The 26345-nt window shown below is 41.4% G+C and overlaps 1 protein-coding gene across 2 annotated transcripts in view; it reads right to left on the bottom strand.

Annotated features, from left to right (window-relative positions):
• The window catches only part of AK5 (adenylate kinase 5), a 202633-nt gene that overhangs the window by 21607 nt on the left and 154681 nt on the right, over window positions 1-26345 (bottom strand). For both annotated transcript variants that reach the window (XM_019743342.2, XM_019743343.2), the window contains exons 11-12: window positions 7511-7674; window positions 5979-6095 (exon numbers count right to left, since the gene is read on the bottom strand). In XM_019743342.2, the coding sequence (XP_019598901.2) occupies window positions 5979-6095; window positions 7511-7674 (281 nt within the window). The remainder of the gene's footprint in view (window positions 1-5978; window positions 6096-7510; window positions 7675-26345) is intronic.

The following is a 26345-nucleotide window of genomic DNA, read 5'->3' as shown; positions in this document are numbered from 1 at the left end:
TCACAGAGGTTAACTTGCCCAAGGTAACTGCGGGCTAGTTTGTGACAGTCCTCAGCTAGCTGTGTGTAACTCAGAAGCCTGGTGACTTCACCCTCGGGAGGACACCAGAGCCTTTAAAATGGGGTTCAGGTCCGATGCCTGGAGGGCCAAAAGGAGCCAGGAGAGGCGGGCCGGATGGTGGGAAAGGAAGTGGGCAGTGTCAGAGGCCATTTTATTTTTTGGAAGCTGGCTCTTGCTGCCTCTTGGGGTCTAGTTGTGATCAGCACTCATCCCAGCTGACAGCAGCCACCGTGATGACTATGTCAGCTTCAGTGGCTTGTGCTAATGGTTTCGGCTCGGTCATTCCAGCAGGTGAAGCGGGAGGGGGACTTTACCTTGCTCGCCTCTGACCCTCCCTTTAGTTTTCTTCTGATTAAGTAAGGACTCCAGTTAGGCCATATTTACCAGTGGCCAGGGTCCTGCCATGTAGAAACTCGCTTTTGTTGAGAATGACAGCTATTTTGTTCTCTCCGGGTGCCTCCTTTTCCTCCTTTTAAAACAACACTTTCTACCTCAATAGAACGATAGTGGGGATTAAATGAGTTAATATAGGTCAAACGCCTGGCCCATTACAATGTGAGCTAACATTATTTAATGTGGGTCTGGCAATATAGTCATCCCTTTGAATTGTAACAACCCCTGATGGTCAATTTAGATTTAGAAAGAGTCAGAGGCCCCACCCACGCTTTTAGCCTGTCACACGCTCCAGCATACTTGCCAGTCTCTGCTCTTGGGGTATGGGCCCCTGGCTAACAATAAAGAGGCATGCCAATTTCCCCTTTGCTCTCACCCTGAAGTATATCCCCTTGGGGAACCTCACTAGAGGAAGGGTATCTAGGTCATTCCAGCGTTCCTAAATATACAACCCTAATAATAATAATAATACCCCCTGCCCCCTTGCCACCATAACTTCTGTGCCCACACGCCATTACCCAGCTCAGAGTTCTACAATGAACCAGGTGTCAGATAAAGAGAGCCGAAAATCTCAAGTGGAAAATCCCAAGGTGGTTCCCAAGGATCTTCACAATTCCAATTCCGAACAACTAGAACACACCCACTAGAACGTCCACTGGCCAGACTCATAACCTTTTTTTTTAAAACTAAGAGTTCATTCTGCAGGTTAGAATACATTTATAAACAGAATCATTGATTCTGTAGATGGAAAGTGTTACAGGATAGTTAAGAGTAGTCAGGCAGAGGGATAGTAATGTCATCATTCACACATCCAGGAAAATCATCTGCATATTCAGGCTAAGGGCAGAATTTCAGCTAACAGGTTGTTGGGGGTGGGAAACTACGAGCAAACGCATGCATTTTGCTTCGGTTAATGTGTTTAGTTTGGCTATTCTTGAGTAAAACATTGGGTTAATAGAGGGAAGTGTTTCAATTTCACACTAGGCTAAGCACATACCCCTCATCAAGATGGTAATCTATAAGTGGGGATAATAATACCTACTGAATAGGATTGTAAAGATTAATAACATGACATGTGTAAAGCACCTAGTTCAGTTCCCAGCACATTTTAAGTGTTCAAAAAAATAACAGCTATTATGCTAGTAGTTATGTATTCTGTACGATTTTAACTATAAAAATGGGTACAACAAAGACTGGAAGAATATACAACAAAACGCTAATAGCTGTTGCCTCTGGGTGATTAGTTATTCTTTGTTTTATACTTTTCTGTATTGCCTCATCTGAATAATTTTTACTTCTATAATCACAAAAAATACACATAATTTTGAAAACTGTAATGATTTATTGAACACCATGTGCAAGTTTATAAACATGTAAGGCACTTTTCAAGGATTCCATCTAATCTTCCCAACAAGCATTGAGGTAGCTATTTTCCATCTATATTTTAGAGAAGAGGAAATTGAGCTTTGTATAATTAAATGACTTGCCAGGGAGTTGTAAAGCCAGGCTCTGAATACAGGCATTTGAACACCGAAGTCACTGCAACTGAGGGTTCTCAACTGGGGTGGGAGATGGGGATGGCGGTTAGAAACCTCAACTCCTGTTTCATATTCCTTCTGTCCCTGTCTCTCTCACACACACAACCTGCATGTGTGTGTGCACACGTGCACACATACCCACACACCTGCTGATACCCTGCCCTTTTCTAAAGTACCATGTTGGATACGGAAGGCACAGATCAATTCAATGGGGGCAAAAACCAGCCTTGGGAATAGAAGAAAGGAAGATAACGGACAAGTCACACACAGACTTACCCCTAAGTTGTGAACACAGCTGTAGTCTGCGTTTGGTTTTTAGTGATTCATGTACAGTAACCAAGCAAATCCTCAAAGGACCTTGCATCTCAGAGAACTCAGCGATAGGTATGCAAGTGTCCGCCTAGCTAACAGAACTGCATTTTTCAGCTACAGATGGTCCCGTGCAGCAGGCACATTAGTCTTTGTGATACAGAAAGGCTGGTGTGATGTCCGTAGGCCAGTTAAAACCATTCCCAGGCCTGAATGGGCTTCAAACACAGTTGCAGGCCTGATGAGTGTACAAGAAACACTCACTATGCTGCCAACCAGGATGACTGCTCTGAATTTCTGGAGAAAATCAGATGTCTGTATTGGTCTTTGCCAAATTTCAAATTAATTACTCGCCTGTAATTTAGAGAAGGCTGTACAAATGCTGGGGTTGGTTCCTGCTGGGCACAAATGAATCAATAGCAGCTTATTCTGTGTTTGTAGCACCTTTGTTCTCTGGGCACGTGTCAAGCAAGTGCTTGTTTCTGTGAGTTGATGTGTTCTTTTGCACACAAGCCTGACTGGTATTAGAATTAATATCATGCTTGATCTTTGCAACTCCTCCCAGCATTATGTAAAAGGCTGGTGTGGTAGACATCTCACTTGAAGGTCATTGGTTCAGTAATGAAATGGTGCACTTATATATTTTTTAAACTGGCATCAGGAATTTTAGCATTGGTTGAAACTGTCTCGTCACCATGTGATGTCTCCTTCTTACTCCTAAGTTCCAGTTAGGTGTCTTCTCTGCACCACTCTAACACCTGTTTGACTGGGGCCCACAGTGGGAAATGAAGTTTTGCTTTACTTTAGGGAAGATCAGATGGGTGATTTGAATTCATACACACCCAAAGGCCAGGGACAGGCCAATTGTGTGTCTAAAGCCATAGCTCACTCTAACTGGGTTATAAGCAAAGGCAAGAGGTGTGACAGAGCAGGGATTTACAGGTGTAAATCCTGTAAAAATAAATGATTCCAAACTGGATAATAGCTTACAGCGTTTTATAGCTTATAAATTCATTTATGTTTGTTATATCATTAGATGCTCACAACACCCTCTAAATAGGGTTTGGCCGGCATATTATCTCCATTTGACAGAGGAGGAATCTGAAGGTGAGTGACTTGCCCAGAATGTATGGCGGAGGTGAAAATCCAATTCCTATCAAATTCCCAACGGCATTTTTTTGCAAAAACAGATATATCCAGCCTAAAATTCACATGGAATCTCAGGAAACCCCGAATAGCCAAAACAATCTTGAAAAAGAACAAAGTTGGAGGTCTCACATTTCGTGATTTAACAACTTATGACAAAGCTACAGTTATCAAAACAATGTGGTACTGACATAAAGACAGACAAATAGACCAGCGGATAGAATAGAGAGCCCAGAAACAAGGGTGCCAAGAGCATTCGGTGGGAAAAACAGTCTTTTCAACAAATGGTGCTGGCAAAACTAGGTCTTGAAGAGATATTTGTACATCCATGTTCATAGCAGCACTATTTACAACAGCCAAAAAGTGGAAGCAACTCAAGTAGCCATTGCTGGATGCATGGATAAACAAAATATTACTCAGCCTTAAAAAGGAAGGAAATTATAAAACATGTTGCAACATGAATGAAATCTTGAGGGAATTATGGTAAGTGAAATAAGCCAGTCACAAAAGGAAAAAAACTGATTCCACTTATAGGTACCTGAGAGCCTTCAAATTCATAGAGACAGAAAGTAGAATGGTGGTTGCCAGGGGCTAATGGGAAGGGGAAATCAGGAATTGTTTAATGGCTGGAGAGATTCAATTTTCATTTAATTGATGACTTTAAAAATTTATTTTTCAATTACAGTTGACATACAATATTATATTAGTTTCAGGTGTATAACATAGTGATTAGATATTTATATACCTTACAAAGTAATCACCCCAGTAAGTCTAGTATCCACATGGAGAGTTTCAGTTTTGCAAGATGAAAAGTGTTCTGGGGATTGGTTGAACAACAGTATGAATACACTTAACACTACTGAACTGTACACTTAAAATTGGTTAAGATGGGAAATTTCATGTTATGTATATTTTACCATGATTAAAAGCACAAAGGAGAACAATCCTCCCAACTCCACTTTGTAAAAATGTAGTTGATTTATCTTGAAGTCTGAGCTCTTAAAGTGGTTTGTTGTGGGAAAAGGTCATTAGAATTCTGGGGCGTGAGTGCTCCCCCATCAGGAATTGTCTGGAATCACCACAGTCACAGGCTGTACCACACAAATCCATTTCTCCCTGCCCACCCTACCTGGATGGAGGCTCTGCAGCTGAAGGGCGGCCCTGGTGATTCAGGGCCCACCCTTGCCAGCTAAGCCAGGGAATTTTTTTCTTTGACTCTGGTTGTAAGCAAGAAACATAGGGAAGGTGACCAATTGTCCTTTAACTATTTAGATACCATGTAGGAAGTTAAATAAAATAGAGGCTCAGAAGGAGGTCAGACTAATACCTAGGAAGCACATGAATACAATTGACCTTAATATTGCAGTGTTGGAGATGGATGGAGATGGGCCCCCAAATCTTAGTTCTATCAGCGGTTGCTCCTTACTAGTGAGTTGTCACTTACCAGCTATGTGACTACGGGCAAGTCATGTAACTTCTCTGGGCTTAATTAATCACCTTTAACATGAAGAAAATACCTCCTTATCTATCTAACAAAGCTTATTATATGTATGTATTAAATGAAATAATACAAATGAAAATGTTTTAAAGCTAGTTTACAGAGATAGCTATATAAATATTAATTTTTGTAGGCTCTGGAGTCTTTGTTTAATAAATGGGGCCAATTGTCTCCCTCTTGCTTGGACTTTGTAAAATTAGAGGTAATGTATATAAAGTGTATAGCACAAGACCCAGCCCAGAGTAGGTTCAATAAATGATAGCTGTGACGGTTTTTACCTACTGCTCTTTCCCTGTGAGTGACCCCTCCTAGTGAAGAGAGTGGGACTGGGGGTCATTGGGATGGTGGGAGGTTGGAGTGGTGCATATATTTGATTCTGCCTGTCCAACATCCATTCTCCTGCCTTCTTCTAAGGGTATTCCCATTTTTCCTTGGGTAATTTCCCTTGCCTTTCTCAGTCTGTTGGTTCAGGTGTGGTACCCATTCTGTCTGCTCCATTCCCATCCCTGCCGTGGTCCTCCAGGCTGTATGAGGATATTCCCAGATATGCCATCATATGCCCTCCCATCTTCCCCTTGGCCACAGTGGGTTGATTCAGTGATGGGCCATGGCCTAATAATCCAGGATAATGAAAGATCCTGGGTCCTTTGCTGGACCCATTGGAAAACAGAAACACTTTTTTGTGCGATCACTTAGATAGGGGAGTATAAGCCTGGAACAGGAAGAAAATAAAGTCAACACAAAGGAAAGAAAATCCAAGAGTTGGAAAAAGACAAATGATGAACAAATTTGAATAGATGGATCCAATCAAGTGTGAACTACTCCTGGATGGTTTAGTTACTTACGCTGATAAATCCACCATCATTGCCCCCTCCTGTTTATTTCTTTTTTTGCTAATTTTTGCTGAGTTTCTGCTATTTGTAACTGAAAGTTTTGATTCATGTAATTGGGAAAGGGATAGATTTTGAATTTATCTTCCAACCTCAATGATACCCCCACTTTTCTTCTGTGATGATCCCCATAACAAAACTCACCCAACGTCCGAACTCTTCCCCTTGCTTCACTTCCCAAGGATAGCCGTCAATCAGGAAGCCCTTGGTGTGGCCCAGGCTGGCCACCATGGCCTCCTTCAGGAGCTCCAGAATGATGCCCTGCAGCAGAAGGAGAGTGGTCAGGACCTGAGCTCTTCCACAGAGCAACACTAGAATCCTCTCAGTTCTCCTAAGGCCTCCCATTGCGGGAGGGAGAAGGTTCAGATAAGAAGAACAGACAGACAGCCAATATGCTGTATTTCATTAATTCTAAGTCTCATTCTTCCTCCCGACCCACATTTTAATGTCTATGAAATTGGCAGGTATCTTATAGCAGTGCTGGGGTATAGTTTAATTGTAAGTGTTTTGTCTTACTGGTATATTTTTACTAGTTATATTTTACTGGAGTGTCTTAAAATAATGCCATCTTAGATTAAACTAAATATAGTGGCCATATTTCATATGGTAACCCTCCATGAATTAGGCATAATGGCTGTTTAAAACTAGGCAAAACAATGTGTAAAATGTATTTTATTGTTGATTTTTTTTCCAGTAAATATTTTATAAAATTTAACATCCACTGACTTGAGAAGACTTTCAAGTGCCTGAGGCAGAAACAGCCTGGCCTATGGGAGGAACAATGAGGCCAGGGTGGGAATGAGCAAGGTGAATGACGGGAAGTAGTATTGGAGAGGTAGCTGGAGGCCAGAGCCACAGGAAGAACTCTGGATTTCATTTTAAGTGTGGCGGGAAGCCACTGGAAGGCTCTGGGGAAGGGAATAACACAATTTGACTGACACTTTGAAGAAATCCTTCTGTCTGTTGTAAAACGAGTAAACTGTAGGGGGGAAGAACAGTAGGCACACGGAAGCCAGCTAAGAGGCAAATGCAATGGTTTGTTTTCTTTCATGAGGATCATTCTGTCTTCTCGGTGGGAAAGAGACTGTATCTGGTTAAGGAGGAAGCCCAAAGCTCTGTTAGCTAATAGGGACTGTATTGTACAAGCCCTAATTACAGAGCCTGGGACTTAGTATGGCAGGGATGAATATTTTTTGATACCCAATGGCATCCAGCTTCTCAGAGATGGATGGTGACTTGAAAAGAAAAAAGATACATAAAAAGATACACATTCTTTACTTAAACTGCATAAGGAAGATACCAAATTTCAAAATAATGCTATCATACCTCTTCCCTCCCCCCCAAATAATGGAAACTTTATTTTCTATTTTCCAGAGGGTTCTAATTCTAGGTTCTGTTGTACCATGCTCATCTCTGCTTTAAATATTTTAACTGTATAGTGGAGACGAGTTTTAGTGGAAAATATGAAATAGGCTAATATTCAAGGGGCTGGGAGAGCAACAAGACAGAAGGAACCTGGGCCTGGACAACATGGACGTCCTGCTTGCCTCTGACTGTTACATAAGAAAGAAATAAAGTACAGCTACTGTTCTTTTGAGTTTCTTTGTTGCAGCAGCTTAGACTAATAGCAACACTCCAAAATATCTCCCCAGCCAAGGAAGGAAGCTGTTGCTTACTGAGGGCACCATGTCTCCTCGTTCCATGATGTCTCTGATCAATTTGCTTCTTTCAGATTCCGATGACAGCTCATTACGCAGGAGCTCACCAGTTGAGAGATGTGTAAATCCGTATTTTCCCACCAGCTTTTCACACTGTGTGCCTTTGCCAGAGCCAGGGCCACCTAGAAAAGAAGTCATGTATCAGACATGCATCCCAAGTCTGGTGCCTCATTTTTGACTATATTCACCATGGTGGGCAAGCCTCAGGACTTTGCTCACAAAGCACGGATTGAGCACTTACAATTTACTGGAAGCTGTGTTGGGAGATGTGGGTACAGTGGAGAATGGGATACAGTCCTTGCCCTCAAAGAGCTTACTGTGGGGCAGGTATGACAACCAACAAGCAGTTTCTATAGGTGGTCTAGTGGGGAGGACCTCAGGCCGCTACAAGGGGTACGGGGAGGGATGCAGGACTCCCTTTGGTAGAGATGCAAGTCAGGTGCAGGCTTCCTGGGGAGATAAGTCTGCTCATGTGTAAAGCACTGACCATAGTGCCTGATACATATTGAGTGCTCACCAAATGCTAGCTGTTACTTTTTAAAATAAATTGTTTTCATTTTCAGACAATCATAAACTTACAGAAGACTTATAAGGAGAGTACAACAAACATTCTCAAACATTTGAGGATAAGTTGCCAACCTGATGCCTCATCACTACAGAACACTTTGGTGTCATTTCCTTCAAAAATGGAAGCAAGCACATCCTTGTACATAACCACATCTTCATACTCCCTTCGGATTTCAATGCAATTGTCTTCACTGTCCCCATAATATCCTTTAAAGTTAATGGATCAAGTTCTGAATCATGCAGTGCCTTTAGTTGCCATGTCCTTCAGGTTTCCTTCAGTATAGAGCAGTTCCTTTGTGTTTCCTTGACACTTTCGAAGATTATAGTTATTTTGTAACATCCCTTGATATGACTGTTTTCTGTTGTTTTCTGGTTATTATTGCCAAGTGCTTACTGTGCCAATCACTGTTCTAAGCATTTTATGTGAATTAATTTAAAATAGTCTTAAGAGGCAGGCACTGTTATTATTCCCATTTTACCGATGGGGAAGCAGAGGCACAGGGAAGTTAACTGCTTTAGGCTAGTAAGGAGCAAGGTAGGATTGGAAGCCTGGACTGTGGTTCTCAGAGGTGTTCCCTCCTCTCTTCCCTGTAGCACTGTTCAGGTCCGCATGTCCTTGGCACACGGCCATCATTCTGCATCTCCGTGGAGGAATGGGAGAGGCTTTGGAGTTGGGCTGACATGTCAGCAGGATGACTTGCCTGAAAAGCATGTCACATCCCAGCTCCATAGCATTCAATAGTTTGCCATTCCCCACAGAATAGAATCCACTTTAGAGGGGCATTTCAACCTTCCAGAATCTAGTTCCATTTAACCTCTCCAACCTTATATTTTCATTTCTCATCCTCGTCCAACACTGTCATGTCCAACCACATACTGTCCCTTCAATGACATTTTTTTCCAGGCCGCTGTGCTTCTGCTCCTTCAGGTCCTCAGCCTGGAAAACCCTTCCTTTCTCCTCTATGAAGATCTTCTTCATCCCTTAGGCCTAGATCAAATGCTTGCCCCTGTGCCATAAGTTAGACCTCTCACCACGCCTCTGTTGGAGTGAGTGGCTTATACAGCACTTGGATGCCCTTGGCCTGTCTTACCCTTGGTCCCTAGGTCTCTCACTAGCACAGAACCTTGCACACCGTCGGTGCTCCATAAATGCCTGATGAATCGAGGTTTTCCTGTTAAAGGGAATTTTGAATATTAAAACGCAATACATGATTGAGATTTCAGTATGGAATTAAGGATTTATGACTTATTCTGCAATTTCCTGGCTTGCCTCTCTTCAGAATCAAAGCTCCTATCTTGGGACAGTTGGAAACTGTCCCTCAAGAGGGACAACATTAATTGTTGTTTCTCATTCATAGAAGGGCCTCTCATCATCTCTTCTTTGCCTTGGCAGAAAGGAAAGGAAAGGCCCACGTTTTTCCATCTTCTGCTCATCCACACAGCTGCTCTAAGCCAAATGGAGAGGGTTCAGATCTCTGCCATTGTTGTCACGGATGGGCTAGATGTCATAGGAAAACAGCAATTACAAAGGCTCACCAAAATACTGCAGGCCACTTAGAAGGAGCAGGCGACTGCCAGCTAATGCTACATTTACTCCAAGCCTATGACTCCTGTCTGCTGAAATAATAGAAATGGGTGAGTGGGAGAACAAGGAAAGGCCACTCAGGGAAGAAGTGCTTCCAGATAAATGAGTAAGGGGAACAAGGGGCTGCACTCCTACAGAGGCCATGAGGACTTCTGTGACCGGATTTACCCAGAAACTCTTTTCCTAGGATGGCTGGAAGCCAGTCATGTGGGAAAGATATTTTCAGACTCCGCTTACTAGGCAAAAATGCTGTGTTCCAGTTATTTTCTCCCTTCAGCACCCTACTAATACAACTATTATAGTTTTTGTTTCTCTAAACTGTTATTTAACAAATCTCGACACAAAGGCAATTAAAAATCTTCAGCTCGAATTAACAACAGCTGTGTGTTACACAGCAGCCGCCCTAGTTAGAAATCCTTCCTGGGAGCAACAGCTGTGAATTCTTAGCATTCTTTGGCCAAATGGTGCAGGCACAGTGGAATTTTAAGTAATCTGCACAATGCTTTGATTCTTCCCATGGCTACAAACCGGAGAACAAAGTGATTTTTATCACTGTGATGAAGGCACAAAAACTGCTAGTAGAAATATGAGTTTTCATATACTGTCACTTAGATGTCTTCAAGGCCTTAACTTATGACTTTTAAATAAAAAAACAGTGGGGCCTTCATATCCCTCCAGGATAATTTGTTGCATGGAAAACAAATCTTTTGAGGTGCCACATATCACAATGAGTGGGCTGTCTTCTCTGAGGACAATATGACTGATAGCAGATGATGAGCTGTCACATTTACTGTCCTCTCATTGATTTTTAGTGTATCATTCGAGCCTTAACCCCTGGAGCAAACCTATACTCAATACAGTGTGATGTGATTCACGAGAGTTTGGAATATAACATAGCATGTTGAAGGGGTCTGTCAACACTTCTAAAAGAAAAAAAGAAAAAAAAAAACAGTGAAAAATGTTTATTCTCAACCTCCAATATAATTTAAAATGTTTTTCATTTGAGGCCAAAGGTGCTATATTGCGAGGGTGGAAATACTGTGTGAACTCCCAGAGAATTCACAATCTAATGAGAAGATGACAGGGAACCCAGCATCACAGGAACTGTGGGAGGGTCTCCTCAGCCAGGCAGGGGAAGGGTGACTGATGAGCAGGCAGTTATCTTTGCTAGCACACGGCAAACGTGGAAAAGAAGAGGATAAGGCTGAGCTTGGTATATTCAATAAAGTGACTTGGAGTACGATAGGGTCCTGCAGAGAATGGCAGGAGGGGAGGAGTATGATGTCCTGGAAACATGGATCTGGCAATAAACCCTGGCTCGGCCACTTACTAGTCATGCGGCTGTGGATGAGTCTTAATTTTTCTGAGCTTCAGTTTCCTCATCTGTAACATGGGAGGGGCGGGGGGAAACAAACACCAACTGTCTGCCTCCTTCTCGAGTTGACTCTCCTTCCTCATCTCCTATACGCGACCAGTTGCTAAGCAACTGTGAAAAGTTGAGTCTACATTTGAAAAGTCTCTGAAATCTGTCCTTTTGTCCCAAATCTCACTGAAAATTTCCCTTGTCCCATCTCTCTTCCAAGAAATTGGTGCTTGGTAAAGGCTACTTACAATGAGGGGAGGTTACTCATCCCTCTAGCTCTTCCTGAGTTACGTCTGCAGGCTGTCATCTAGCATATTGAGGTTTGAATGAAACATAATCCAGCAAGTCTAGGAACTAGCCATCACCTTGGGATGTCCAGACCACTTGCAGGTAATTAAGATATATATCAGTGTGTGTGAGCACACACACATATTTGACAATATATGTACATAATATATGTATCTGGTTTAGAAAATGCATAAAGTTTATTTTCTCTAAGGCACAGCAGAGAGGACAGCCTTCTCTGGATTTGAATTGCTCTCAGGAAAGCTCTCCAGGCCTTAATTCCCACCTCACCCCAGCCTCAGCATTCTTTAAACCTCTTCAGCACCAATCACCTTGGCCTCATTTTAGGTCCCTATCGATCTGGCTGAACCTGAGAGTTCATCATTATGTAGGTCTGTCCTCCCACTCTGATCACGTCTTCCTCTCCCTTTCTCATTTCCCTTGATCTCACTTCTTCTCCACTTGTTCTCTGTTCTCTTGGTCCTCAATGCGACCTCACTGAGTTGGCCCATCCCCTTTGGGCTCCACTTATCTCCCTAGCCAGCCGGACACCAGGCCCGTTCTACTATCTTTGAACCCTTTCTTTCGTTTCAATTCTATTGTGCCTGCTATGAGAACCACCAGCCTGCTCTCTCTGCTCACCCCATCACTTCTTTATTTGCATGTATTCTGGGTTGCTAAGAATTCCCTGAGAAAGTCAGAAAACCAAGCCAACTGGATTATACCACCTAATTTCATAACAGCTTTTAATGCTTCTTGGTAAATGTACTCCTCTTTTGCTGGTACCAAATAGGATGTCCACGAATGGATTCTAATATATTTCCCATTGTCCTCAAATCCTCAAACGTGTTCTTCTTCTTCTCACTCATGCATTTTTAATCCTCTTATTCACTAAGAAGGTGAAGATTATCTTCTTTGCTCAACATTTTCTACACATTTTATGTATCTTCGTCCTTTGCCCTCTATCCCTTCTTTCTCCTGTTTGGAAGACTTTATACAACAATTCAACGTAAGGCTAACTTCTTTGCTTTGGATCTTATAGTACCTCGGCATTTTCCTTCACAGCGCTTTTCACAGTATATAGTAATATGTATATATGCTAAATAATATCTACATAATATGTAATCACTGCACATTATACATATATAACTATATATTACATGTATATAATAACTATATTATATATAACTACATATGTTTATAATAACCATATATATATTTACTGTGGTCCATAAGCACAGAGTATGTGTATGCTTTTTGCTCACCAGTGACTGAAACACAGTAGACACTTTATAATAGTGGCTAAATGAATAAATAATTTAATGACACATGGCTCTCCTCCTCCTCCCTGCTCCAAAAACTTGATCCTTTCTTTCTTGTCCACATTACATTGATTCCTCTCAGTGGGCACAATCTCTTCCCTCTTCTGTGTAACAACACACTTGGTTCTCTCCAAGCCAAATGAAAATGTGTCCACATTGTCTGCGTCCTCTGGTTGTCTTTATATTCTTTCTCTTTTTTTCCAGTAGCCTACACTGCCCGCTTTAATTCCCTCCTCTTTTATTGACTCCCTATCCTCTTGCAAACTACCTGCTACCCTAATCACTCTGAAACTGATCTTTTAAAGTTCAACAGTGATTGCATAATTGTCTAATTGTCATATTATTCAATAGCCATCTAGTCTTTACTGTCTTTGACTGTTTAGTAGCAGTGAACACCACTGATAACCATCTTGAGGTTCTCTCTTCCCGTCTTCGAGGACACAGTTTGCCCACACTCTCTTCCTTCCTTTGCCAGGCTGAAGCTCAGAGAGCGTAGAAAGGGCTGCATCCCACAGAACCTGGTCTAGTGTCACAGGCAATTGGGAAATAGGGCCAACGTCTAGGAGCCTCGTGGTCCCCACAAGAGTGACAACTCTATTCCCTTTTACATAAAAGGAACACTGAACCAAAAGACCTGAGTTTCAGGTTCAAATCTCAGACCTTTATGTGGTTCGATGCCTTTAATCACATTACTTATGCTCTATGAGCTTAAAGGTCTGCAACACAAAATAGAGATGATTATAATGCCTATTGGCTGTGAGGACAAAATGAGGTCATACATGTAAATTGCTGGGAACAGTGGCTGGCACAATAAAACACTCAATAACCACCATGATCATTATCTGTAAAACAAGGCAGCTAGTGTTAGTGAAACTTCCCATTCTCCCAGCTCTAACATTCCATGCTTTTACAAAGATTAGACACAGTGTTTTTACATTATGGTATTATTTTAACATCTTTAAAGATGGATAGTCTTCACAGTTATAGCTTGTGAAGGTATCAAATATCTTTTGCAAATCAACTTATCCTCTTTTTGGAAAGTTTCCAGAGTTGTTTTAAAATCTATCAGATTTCTAAACCTTGAAGTATTTTTTTTTTTCCTCTCTAAATGAAAATGGGCTCCAAGGATGGGTTCAGGTTTTTATGACTGAATGATTCCTTTCAGAGAAAAGCTATTATGCTATCAGATCGTGAGCTGACGCTGCCCTAGGAATGATCCTCAACCACTGTGAGCCCGAGAGTCACTTTAAACCTTCTGTGTCTGGGATGAGCTGTGTCGCCATGCCGAGTTTCAGCAAGCTGTTGCCAGGAATCGACTCTCTCTGATGGGAAACAATTAGGAAAAATAGATCTTTATCCTCAGAAAGCCTCTCTATCAGTCTGACATGCATTGCTGCTTCAGGCTATTTGGTGATAGGATCAAATATACCAGTGATACGGGCAGCTGAAGGTTACATGAAAGAACTTTACCTGGGACTGGGCACTTCTTTGTTTTTCCTTTTTTAAAATTAGTTTCGGGTGTACAAAGCAATGTAATAGTTAGACATTTAAACCCCTCATAAAATGATAACCCACCCCCCAAGCTACTACCCCTCTGACATCTTATATAGCTGTTACAATACCATCGGCTATCTTCCCTATGCTGTACTCCACATCCCGTGACTATATATACCTACATATTTAGTTATATTTGACATTCAATATTATTCTACTTCAGCTTCAGGTGTATAGCGCATTGGTCAGGCATCTACACAGTCTATGACGTGATCCCCTGATAAGTCCAGAGCCCATCTGGCACCTTACCTGATCTTTACAACATTGCTGATTATTTCCCCCATACTGTATTAACTACCAATTTGTATTTCTTAATGCCTTCACCTTCTTCACCCTGCCCCCACCCTATTCCCATCTGTCACCCTGATAGATCTAGTACCTATCTGTCACCACACCTAGTGATTGCAATATTATTGAGATTATTCCTTATGCTATAACCTACATCCCCATGACCACTGTGTAACAACCAATTTGTACTTCTTAATCCCTTCCCTTTTCACCCATCCTTAACCTCCCTCCTATCTTAAAGAAGTCTCTCTTAGATTCCGTGTAATACTTGTTTGGTGGTGATGAACTCCTTCAGCTTTCTTGCCTGGGAAGCTCCTTATCTCTCCCAGTCTCCTTCGTGACTGGGCACTTCTTTTTTTTAAGATTTTATTGGGGAAGGGGAACAGGACTTTATTGGGGAACAGTGTGTACTTCCAGGACTTTTTTCCCAAGTCAAGTTGTTGTCCTTTCAGTCTTAGTTGTGGAGGGCGCAGCTCAGCTCTAGGTCAAGTTGCCGTTGCTAGTTGCAGTGGGCGCAGTCCACCATCCCTTGCAGGAGTCGAACTGGCAACCTTGTGGTTGAGATGTGCTCCAACCAACTGAGCCATCCGGGAGCTCAGTGGCAGCTCAGCTCAAGGTGCCGTGTTCAATTTTAGTTGCAGGGGGCATTGCCCACCATCCCTTGCGGGAGTTGAGGAATTGAACTGGCAACCTTGTGGTTGAGAGCCCACTGACCCATGTGGGAATCAAACCGGCAGCCTTCGGAGTTAGGAGCATGGAGCTCTAACTGCCTGAGCCACCAGGCCGGCCCGACTGGGCACTTCTTGATGACAGGGACTGTGTCTCATTTTTATCAGTTTCTGGTGCATAGGAGGCAATCAACAGTTGTTAGATAAATGAATAAACAAATGAATGAATTAATGAATGGATGGTGGACAAGCTTCAGGGAGCTAGCCCTGTATATGGCATTGGGAGTTAGGAGACTTTGTTTCTGGAGTATTCCCGCATAGGACTAGCTGAGCGATCTTGAGAGAGTCACTGTCTCTTTGGATGCTAGCTTCCTTGTCTATGAATTGAAGAATCTGGATTAAATTAGGGGTTTCCTGTGTTATTTTGTATTACTCTTCCTAAATATTCCAGCTTCCCTTCCATAGTGTTCCTCCCTGAGGAAAGATTATTCATCCTCACCGTTTTGAACTTGAGTTCCCAAGTCACTTGCTTTGGCTAATGAAAGGTGGGCAGAGGTGAATGTGTATTATATAGGCAGAGGTTTCTTTCTTCCTTTCTTTCTTTCCTTCTTTCTTTCTTTCTTTTAAGCCAATACATGGCTTTCCATGTCTCTTTTCTCTTTGCCATGAGCCTGACAATGTTTTGGATAGTAGGGACTCCATCAACATGGCTACCAGAGTGAAGCCCAGTCAACGGCTGGACATAGAGCATTAATCCCGAACAAGAACAACAAGGGGAAGAGGAGGAAGAGGAGGGACAGGAAGAAGAAGAAACATCTTTGTTGTTCTGTACCATAGAGATTTTTAGGAGGGCTTATTTGATGCTGCAGTATAACCTAGCTTCTTCTGACTGATACTGTCCCAAACTTGACTGTGGATCAGAATCACCTGGGCTAGCAGAGACTTTCCCGAATTAGTAGATCTGTCAACCTCTGGGGTTGAGGCCTGGAAATTTACAGTTTTAGAAAGTTCCCCAGGGAAAGTGTAGAGATAGATGTCTGTAATTAACTTTGAAATGTGTAAGGAACAAAAAAAGATATACTGATGGATGGATAAAGGGATGGATAGAAGGACAGATATATGATAAAACAAGTTATAGTAAAACGTCCAGGGTAGGCTCTAGATGGTGGGTATATACGTGTTCACTGTAAAATTCTTTGCTGAATGTGTGAAATATTTTCGTAAGGAAAACGTTGATCTTTAAAAGAATCCCCCTGGTGACTCTGATGATTAACCCGATTTGCAACTTCTAGACAAGATAATCTAAGGAAGGCAATTTGCTGTGAACTCCCAGTGGGCACTGTAGGGCGTCTTTGTGGATATTTAATATTTACAATGTAATAATGCTGAGATAATGATTCTATCATGAATGACTACTTGTTACAATGGTTAATAAAAATCCTCATTGCCTTATCAACAGCAGGGCCATTCTCTCTTTTGCAGATGAGGGGAACTTTTGTTTTCTCAGCGTCAAGCCAGAGAAAATAGGAGGGGAACTGTGGCCTGTTTTGTACCAATGGAGTGGTTCAGAGACAAACATCTTTGAGACATCATTGCAGACTGCTCTGCTAAAGGCACCATTCACAACACTTTGGGCTTGATATTTGATCTAATAAGTATCTGTTCTATGTGTCTTATTTGTAACAATTCATTTAATCCTTACAACAATTATTTGAAGTAGGTGCTATATGTAACCTGTTATGCAGATGAAAAACTTGCTCAAGGAACCACTGTGCTTTGGTAACTGCTAAGCTCTAGAGCTTTTCATATGTAAGATCATTCTGGAAATCAGAGAGACCCGCTGTTCAGAAATATACTACACATTCTCTAGTCAACCAGGAGTGGGGCTTTCATCATGGCCCCATAAGCTTGCCAGATGAAACACAGGACGTCATGTTCAATAGTGTAAGAGACATACTTATACGAACACTGTCACTGTTAATCTAAAATTCAAATTGAACGAGGTGTTCTATATTTTTATTTGTTAAATCTGGCAACCTTATCAGACCCCACCACTTGTTAGCCTGGTGACTTTAGGGACATGATTTCATCTCTGTTTTGACAACTCTAACAGTCTATGATTCTGTGATTAATTCAGCTGAAACCCACTACAGCCACAGCAAGACATGTGAAATGTCTAACTAAGACAAGACTCTGAAATTGTATTTCATGACTCTAACTCTTACGTTGACAGAACACAAAGAAGGTTCAGGTCTTGGGTGAGAGGAAACAGCAGGAACCATGGTGGTGATTCCTAAATATTTCCACCCCACGGTGCTGGGTGAGCTCCTACAGTTCATAGCGCCCTAATCTCAGCTCCATCCTAACCCCATCTCCAAAGGGAAAGAAACAGGATTCCCAAACTACTCATGAAGAAACACCACTGAAATATCTGTCTTTTGTTTTTTCACCCAAGCGGTCTCCAGGGCCTGTTCCAGATTTAATCCACTGAATTTATAGACTGGAGTCTTCCAAAAGTTGCTTTATCTGGCTCTGCTGGTTTTGGTCTCTGAATTCTTGGACTTCATTGTTCTAGAGTGCTCTGTCTTTTCTAAATTCTTCTTAAACTTATGAAGCCACTGTATTTCCTATTTTGTAGCCCCTTCACCTATGATCTCAGGCATGCATTAAATGATCATAATAGGCAATTTATAAACATAGCCTCTCCCTTCTATTTTTAATTCTCTTATAGAAAAATTTTTCTCCAGTGTAAAAAAAAATACATATATATGTATATATATATGTATATGTATATGTGTATATATATACATATATACATATATATACATATATACATATATATACATATATACATATATATACATACATACATATATACATATATATATATATGTATGTGTATATATACTCCTTATTGAAGATTTAGATAATTCAGAAAAGCAAAAAGAAGAAAAATCTCCCATGGCCCCACTCTCTAAAGGTAACTGCCATAAACACATTTTGTTTTGTTTCTTTGCAGCTTTTTTTTTACATATGGTTTTCTGGTTTGGTTTCCATGGGGAATCTGTTTGCTCTGATATTTCTCCTCTTTGGACTTCTGTATTCTCATCTGAAAATAAGCTTATTGGATGAGATAAATTCCAAGGTCATTTCCAGCCCTACCAGTGTATGTTTTTGTCTTTGTCAGAGAACTTACAGAATATCTGTGCTTGCAGTCCCTTTTTTTTTTGACAGCAAATTTTTTTATTCCCCTTTACCTTTCCCCACCCTTTTTAAATTTTTCAATTGCAGTTGACATTCAATATTATTTTGTATTAATTTCAGGTGTGGTTAGACATTTTATAATTTAAGAAGTGATCCCCCTGACTAGTCTAGTACCCACCTGGCACTATACATGTTATTACCATATTATTGACTATATTCCCTATGCTTTACCTTACATCCCCATGACTCTTTTGTAACTTCAAATTTGTACTTCTTAACCCCTTCATCTTTTTCACTGTGTCCCCCCCAAACCCCTCCAAATTATCACCTCAACAAATCCAGTACCCATCTGACACCATACATAGTTATCACAATATTATTGACTATATTCCTTATGCTATACCCTACATCCCCATAACTACTTTATAACAACCATTTGTGTTTTTTAATCCCTTCCCCTTTTTTCACCCACACCTCCAACCCCCTTCCCATCTGGCAATCATCAAAATGTTTTCTGTATCTATGAGTTTGTATTGTTTGTTAATTTTGTTCTTTAGATTCTACATATAAGCTAAATCACATTGCATCTGTCTTCCTCTGACATATTCCACTCAGCACAGCACCTTCCACGTCCATCCATGCCACTGCCGATGGCAAGATCCCATTCTCTTCCATGGCCAAGCAATAGTCCATTGTTTATATGTACCACCTACTCTTTATTTATTCTTTCATCGACAGATGCCCAGGCTGCCTCCACATCTTGGCCATTTTAAACAATGATGCAGTGAACATATGGATACACAGGTTCCCTTGAAGTAGCATTTTGGGTTTCCTTGGATAAATACCCTGAAGTGGGATAACTGGGTCCTTCATTGTCTCTTGTTTTAGCTTTTGTTTTAAAGTCTACTTTGTCTGGGATAAGTACTGCTACCCCATCTTTTTTTCTTTTCATTTTAATGAAATATCTTTTTCCTTCTCTCTACTTTCAGTCTGTGTGTGTCTTTTAAAGGGAGTCTCTTATAGGTAGCATATGTAAGGGTTTTGCTTTCTTATCCATTCAGCCCTCCTTTGTCTTTTGATTGGCTCATGTAATCCATTTACGCTGAAAGTAATTGTTGATAGATATGTAGCTATTGTCATTTTATTATTCATAATTTTGACTTTTTTTTTCTTCTGTCTTAAAGAAGTCCCTTAAAATTCCTTATAGTACCAGTTTGGTGATGATGAATTCCTTTAGCTTTTTCTTGTCTGGGAATCTCTTTATCTCTCCTTAGATTTTAAATGACATCCTTGCTGGGTAGAGTAATTTTGGTTGTAGATCCTTGCTTTTCATCACATTGAATATTTTGTGTCAATCCCGGTGGCCTGCAAAGTTTCTGATGAGAAATCAGCTGACAGTCTTATGGGAACCGCCTTATAAGTTACTAGTTGCCTTTCTCTTGGTTTTATGATTTTCTCTGTTTTTAACTTAACTTTGCCATTATAATTATGTGTCTAAGTGTGGGCCTGTTTGGGTTCATCCTGTTTGGGACTCTCTGCACTTCCTGAACCTGTATGTCTATTTCCTTCGCCAGGATAGGAAAGTTTTCAGTCATTATTTCTTCAAATAGGTTCTCAAGCTCTTGCTTTCTCGCTTCTCCTTCTGGTGCCCCTATGATGGGAATGTTGTTACGCTTGATGTTGTCTCAGAGGTCTCTTAAACTATCCTTATTTTTTTTTTCTGCTTCCTTGTTCTTTTTTGCTGTTCCAAGTGGGTGTTTTCTGCTACCTTGTCTTCCAAATCACTGATTTGATCCTCTGCTTCATCTAGTCTGCTGGTGATTCCTTCTAGTGCATTCTTCATTTCAGTTATTATATTTTTCGCTTTGGACTGGCACTCTTTTATGGTTTCCATGTCGTTTTTTTATGCTTATTATCTCTCTGTTGAAGTTCTCACTAAGTTCCTTGAGGATCCTTATAACCATTGCTTTGAACTCTGTCTCTACTAGGTTGATTGCCTCCACTTTTTAAAGTTCTTTTTCTGGAATTTTCTCATTCTTTCATTTGGGATGTATGTCTTTGTTTCCTCATTTTGGCTGCCTCTCTGTGTTTGTTTCTATATATTAAGTAGATCTGCTATGTCTCCCAGTCTTGGCCAGGTGGTCTTATGTAGTAGGTGTCCTGTGGGGCCCAGTGGCACAGTCTCCCTGGTCACCTGAGCAGGGTGCTCCAGGAGTGTCCCTTGTGTGGGTTGTGCATGCCTCCCTATTGAGGCTTGATTGCTATTGGCACATCAGTGGGTGGGATCGACCCTCAGGATGGCTGGCTGTGGGGTTTGCTCTTATGGGCTGCTGTGTATGGGGGCTTACCGCATGGATGAAATTCACTCCAGTGGGCTCTGGTGCCTGTTGAAATTTCCCTTTGTGTGTGCCACTTTTGGGGCTAATTGGGCGGTGCCGTGCTGTGGTCTTGAAGCCAGCCTCCAAGTATGTTGGTTCTGACGCCTCTTGGGAAGGTCTCTGCTGGAGGCCCAGGTCAGCCACTGCCTGAGACTGGCAGGGGAGCTACTTAGTAGGAGCTATAAAGCAATCTGCAGTTGTTCGTTGCCTGTGCTAAACTTGGAGGGATGTGGAAGAGGCTACGCTGTGAACCAAGGACAGCAGCCATCAGTACCAGGCCTGAGATAATTCCACAAAAAATCAGAACACCTGGAGGCCTGCTGCCACCTGCCGGCTCCCTTAAGTTTCAGCTACCAATAAAGCCTTGAGCGGTATGCAAGTGGGTGAAGCAGGGTCTCAGGGAGTCACTACATTGGGAAAAGTTGTGGTCACCAGGTTAATGTAAACTCTGGTTTGGTGCCAGTGCTGAGCCTGCAGGGACTCAGCAAAAGTCTCAAACCACTGAGGTCTGTTGCTACCCACCTGGGGCCTGTAGACTGATAGTTTTCAAAGAAAGAGTGCAGTGGGGAAAGGACTGGTTGCTTGTGGAGAAAGTGCCTCCAGTGGTGCACAATTTGGGTGGGATGAGGACCCAGCTGAATCAGCAGGGCAGAGCAAAGGAGCTCACCAGGCCAATCAGATTCAGATTTGGCCTGTGGGGGCGGGCTCAACACAGGAAAGATGGCGCCTGCTTGCCCGCTGCACAGAAGCAGGACACCTCACAGGGAAAATGCTGACTGTCCCCCAGTCTTCCCTCTGAAGCCACACACCTCAGTTTTTCCGTATGTCTCCAACGTCCCTCGAGTCACTGTCCCTCCGCTGGAGCACAAGGTGAGTGCCTGCTGCGAGTGAGCGAGTGAATCTGTGCGAGGGCCATTTAAGATGACGTCTGGGTTTCCTGCCGCCTTCCATCTCACCCAGATGAATCTCCTCTGTTTTTCACAGCCAGATGTGGTGGGGGCTCCTCTTCCTGGCACCAGTACTCTGGGCTGGAGAGCCTGGTATGGGGGGCTGGGGTCCCTCACTCCTCCGGGTGTTACCTCTGTGGCTGAACTATCCCTCCTGATTCTCAACCACCATACAGAGGTTTGGGGCCTGTTCTGAGTCTCCATCCCTCCTGCCAGTCTTGATGTGGAAAGTCTTCTTTTTCATATTTTTAGTTAGAGGACTTCTGTTCAGCTAGACTTCAGGTGGTTGTCCAGGTTGATTGTTCTATATTTACTTGTAGTTTTAATGTGTTCACAAAAGGATGCAGACACAGCGTTTATCTACTCCACCATCTTGGATCTCTCCGCTTGCTGTCTATTTTTGTATTGTAAAAGGAAGTGAGGATATTTAAGACAGGTGAGGGCATTTTTGGTGGATGTTAGTTGGATTACCTCTGGGGTTTTGCATTGGGCCACACCACAGAAACTGGAAGTCTCCTATGCTGTGATGAGAATATAAAATTGGTACAATCTTTCTGATGGACAATTTGGTAATATAAGTCAAAGTCTTAAAAGTTTTCACATTAATGAATTTATCCTAAGGGGGAAAAAAATCACTGTTTTGGTTACACAGATATTCATTACAGTAGTTTTAATAAAAGCAAGAAATTTGGGGGAAATGCATTGCAGTAGGAATAAACTGAATAAATTATAATATAGTAATACAAAGGAATAGTATGCAGTCATTAAAATTTATTGAAAGGATATAGATACAAATAAACACATACAGTATGATTCCATACATATAAAGTTAAAAAATATCTATGGCATTCCTTGCAGGGGGCAGTGAAAAAGAGGTGATGTATAAGGGGGTTGGCTTTGTTCAATTTCTTGATATGCATGTTAGTAAGATGGGTATAACCAATTAGTGTGAAAATTCATTAAGCTAAACCCTTATGATTTGAGTGCTTTTCTGTTTTCCTATTTCAGTTTTGTTACCAAAAAACTTTAAAAAATGATATAGAATATTAAGTTTTACAATCTCAGAAAGGCATGATATTTTGTGAAGTACAAAAAGTAGGTTTCAGTTTCATGATCTCATTTTGATGAAAAAAATGTATATTTAAAAAATATCTACATAGAAAAAACTAAGAGGAATACAAATAAAAATTTTGATAGTATTCACCCTCATGCTTTGAGATTTTGGGTGATTTATTGTTGATATCTGTTTTCTAGAATGAACATGTATTATTTTTGTAAAAAGAAAAGAAATCCTTGAATTAAAAAAAAATTCTGGCCAATTTGATTTAGGACAGATTTTGAGAGAGACATGAGACAGTGGGAAAAGATAAAAATAGTATGTATTAACTCATTCCACAAGTAAATGTAGAGAATCCTGTATTTCAGTACTGAGGACATAAAGATGAGAAGATAACTACCCTGCTCTCAAGAAGCTTACGTCTATAAAATAACAGAGTAAGCTGGATGTTTTTAATCAGATAAAGATATGACTCCTAGGAAAGTTATATATGTCTTTAAATATTTGAATGGATACAATGGCGGAGGGAAAGCTGATTTGCTCTGTGTTGCTCTGCAGGTCAGTACTAAACTAAATAGCAGAAGTTTTGCAGAGCAGGTTTTAACTGAGGCTTAGGGAGACCTAGCTAAAGACAGTAGCTGTTCAATAGAAAGAGACCCTCCAGCTAAAGGGGAGACCAACGAGATGCAGTCCATGCCCTCCAATAGGGCTCAAGCCTAGGAAACTCCCATTCAAGTCCAAAGACACCACAGTGGGGTATGAGAGAGAAGGGGTGGCATTACTGGGGCTTGGGTGGGTAGCCCAAGAGGCATTGCTGGGCAACTCCAGAGGAAGCACTTCAAAAGTAGGGCTGCAGCCTCTGCCCACTTACCAGGCTACCGTCCTGGCTTTGTGAATGGACTGCAGACCTCTCGGAGGCCTAGCTTAATTCTACTTTCTACTGCTGCCATGGACATTGGTGGTAGTTCCACAGAGGAGCATCTTCTGTCTATTGTTTTGGTAAGCTCAATCCTTTCAGGGATGATTAATAACCAAAGCTTGTTTTGTAAAAGTCAAACCCACTTTCCCTGCTGCCGGGAGGAGGCCCACATTAGAATCTGCTGTAGAAACCCAATTTCTATTTTTTCTTTCATTCTAAAAACATTCTAAAAAAATTAAACCTTGTGATTTTTAAATGGACACATGACTATTTGGAATATAGACTACATCTACCAGCCTCCTTTGCAGGTAAAGGTGTCCTTGTGACCAACGGGATAAAGGCAGCAATGGTGAATACAACATCCAGGAAGTAGCCTTAAAGGGAAGAAGGATATTCTTCTCCCTCATTTCCTCTTTCCTGTTTAATAGACTTCGGACATAATGGCTGGAGCATCAGCAGCTGTTTTAGGACTTGAGGTGACTCTGGAGAAGCCACATAGAAGAGTAATGAAATAGTTCCGTAATCTGAGTGTTAGGGACCACAGCATATCATACCAGTCCTATGGCTGCTTGCACCTAGAATTTTACATGAAAGAGATGTTTCTACTTGCTTAGCAGCCATTATTATTTTTTAAAAACTTGGAGCTGAAAAAAATCCACATTGATTCATTCTCCAAATAGGGCTAGTTATTATTAGTTATTCCATTATTCATAAATAATAAGTGCCCTGTTCCTTAAAGTTTGAAATAAAGGTTGGATGATTATTCATCAGTGATGCTCAAGATTCATTTCCTAAATTTGTTGGGGAAGTAAGCTAGACTGACCTCTCTCTGAGCTCTGTGCTTCTTTTGCCGGAGTGGAGTGGGTAAAGTGGGCACAGTCTCTCATTTTATACCATCCAGTGATGTTGTGCAGTGTTGGAGGTAACCCTTTAATTCAAGCTTCTTTCTTCTTTGGAGAGGACTTGAAAACAAGTGCTCTAATCAGTTATTTTTGTTTGGTCTGAGATACTTCAAAGGCAAACCTCTCTAAGTTGTGCAATCACTTCTATTTTCCCTGAGAGCATTAAAACACACATACACGCACAGCCTGTAAAACTAGAAGGGTAAATATGAGATGTATATGGGAAAAAAAAGGGAAGTTTTTCCCTCTTGGTACTACCTTGCCTGGTCACCAGCCCTGGACTGGCCCTTGGTCAATATCATTTTTATCACATCATTCCACAGCATCCAGGGCTTCTGTGATTTGGCCCACCTCCTTCCTGTTCTTGGGTCATGAGGAGAATATTCATACTACTGAGACTGGTCCTCTACTTAAAATCTCCCTTCTCGAACTCTTCTTTCCCCAACCCTCTCTTGAACTTAGGGGATCCCATCCATTCTCTGAGGTCCCTTTGATTCTCAGCTTCTCCAGGAAGAGGCTCCTGACATTCAGCCATTGTGCTTTCTTTGTCCTCTCATCCCTGCTCACACTCACTGAATAGCTTCTTTGTCAGTTAATCCTACACTGTCTTGTATTGGTTCTAAAGTTTTCATAAGCATCAATTCTTGCTTCATCAAATAGATCATAAGCTCTTTGAGGGGTGGGGACATTAAAATTTTTTAAACAAAATTCTGCCCCATACTTATTGCAGTAATGATGCATAATACAGCCTTTGTTTGCTCTTCTATCTTTAATGATAATTTAACAACACATTAACCCCTGTCCATATTCCCTTCTTTGAAGGGTGGTAACACTCAAAATTAGTACCACCAATGCGATGATTTACTAGCCATTTGTTTGGTATTTTGCTTCCTGGCATCTATGTCAGCTACATAATAGTAGATTAGAACTTGATTCTGATATAGAACCCATGTGCTACCTACCTCAACAAAATTTATCAAATGCTACAATTGTTTTTGTTTTTTGGTGGGAAGGGGTCAGGAAAACCTTATGAAGTCTCCATATTAATCTTTCAGTACCGATCCAGAGGAAGCATCTGTTAGTTATGGCTGGTTCTTAAAAATGACCCAACCCTATGGTTTTACTTCATACCTCTGCTCTTATCATTATGACTCTGAAATAATTATTGGTAGAAGACAGATTAACAGATTTATTTCTGAGAATGGGTCTTTATGTACCATAACTGAACTTGGGGAATTGGGTTCAGTATATTTATCTGAGCTCTCATCACCTTGCATTCCAATTAAGTCATTCATTCATTCATTCATTCACTCACTCACTCTACAGACCTATATTGAATGCCTACTAAGTGCTTTGCACTGCTTAACAATCTGTCTTTCTCAAGAACAGATGTTGGAATGAGGGGCAGCCTCAGATCTTGCCTCAACAGCTCTACCCAGCCAAGCTGAGGACTTCCAGGAAAAACCAGACTCTGTTCTGCATGCTACTCTGCCTATGTCTGCTTTTCATGAATTTACTATAAGACTTACTGCAAGCAGGAAAATATTGTTAATTTGACTACATAGGTTTCTTCCACTTTAACCCGGGGTCATTGGGCTGGCGTGGATGGGAGAGAATGTTGCCGATTATCTGGTAGAAGGCGTTCCTCGAAGCATAGGAGAGACATGAGGAACATCTTTAGAGTCAGTTTCTCCGACAACATGAGAAAAAAATATCAGCTGGGTCACAGGAACCTCGCTTCTTAAAGCAAAATA

This window comes from Rhinolophus sinicus, linkage group LG06, assembly GCF_036562045.2.
Source record: "Rhinolophus sinicus isolate RSC01 linkage group LG06, ASM3656204v1, whole genome shotgun sequence".
In the NCBI taxonomy this organism is placed as follows: domain Eukaryota; kingdom Metazoa; phylum Chordata; class Mammalia; order Chiroptera; family Rhinolophidae; genus Rhinolophus; species Rhinolophus sinicus.
The sequence above is the reverse complement of the archived record's forward strand: the minus strand, read 5'-3'. Positions and strand labels throughout refer to the sequence as shown.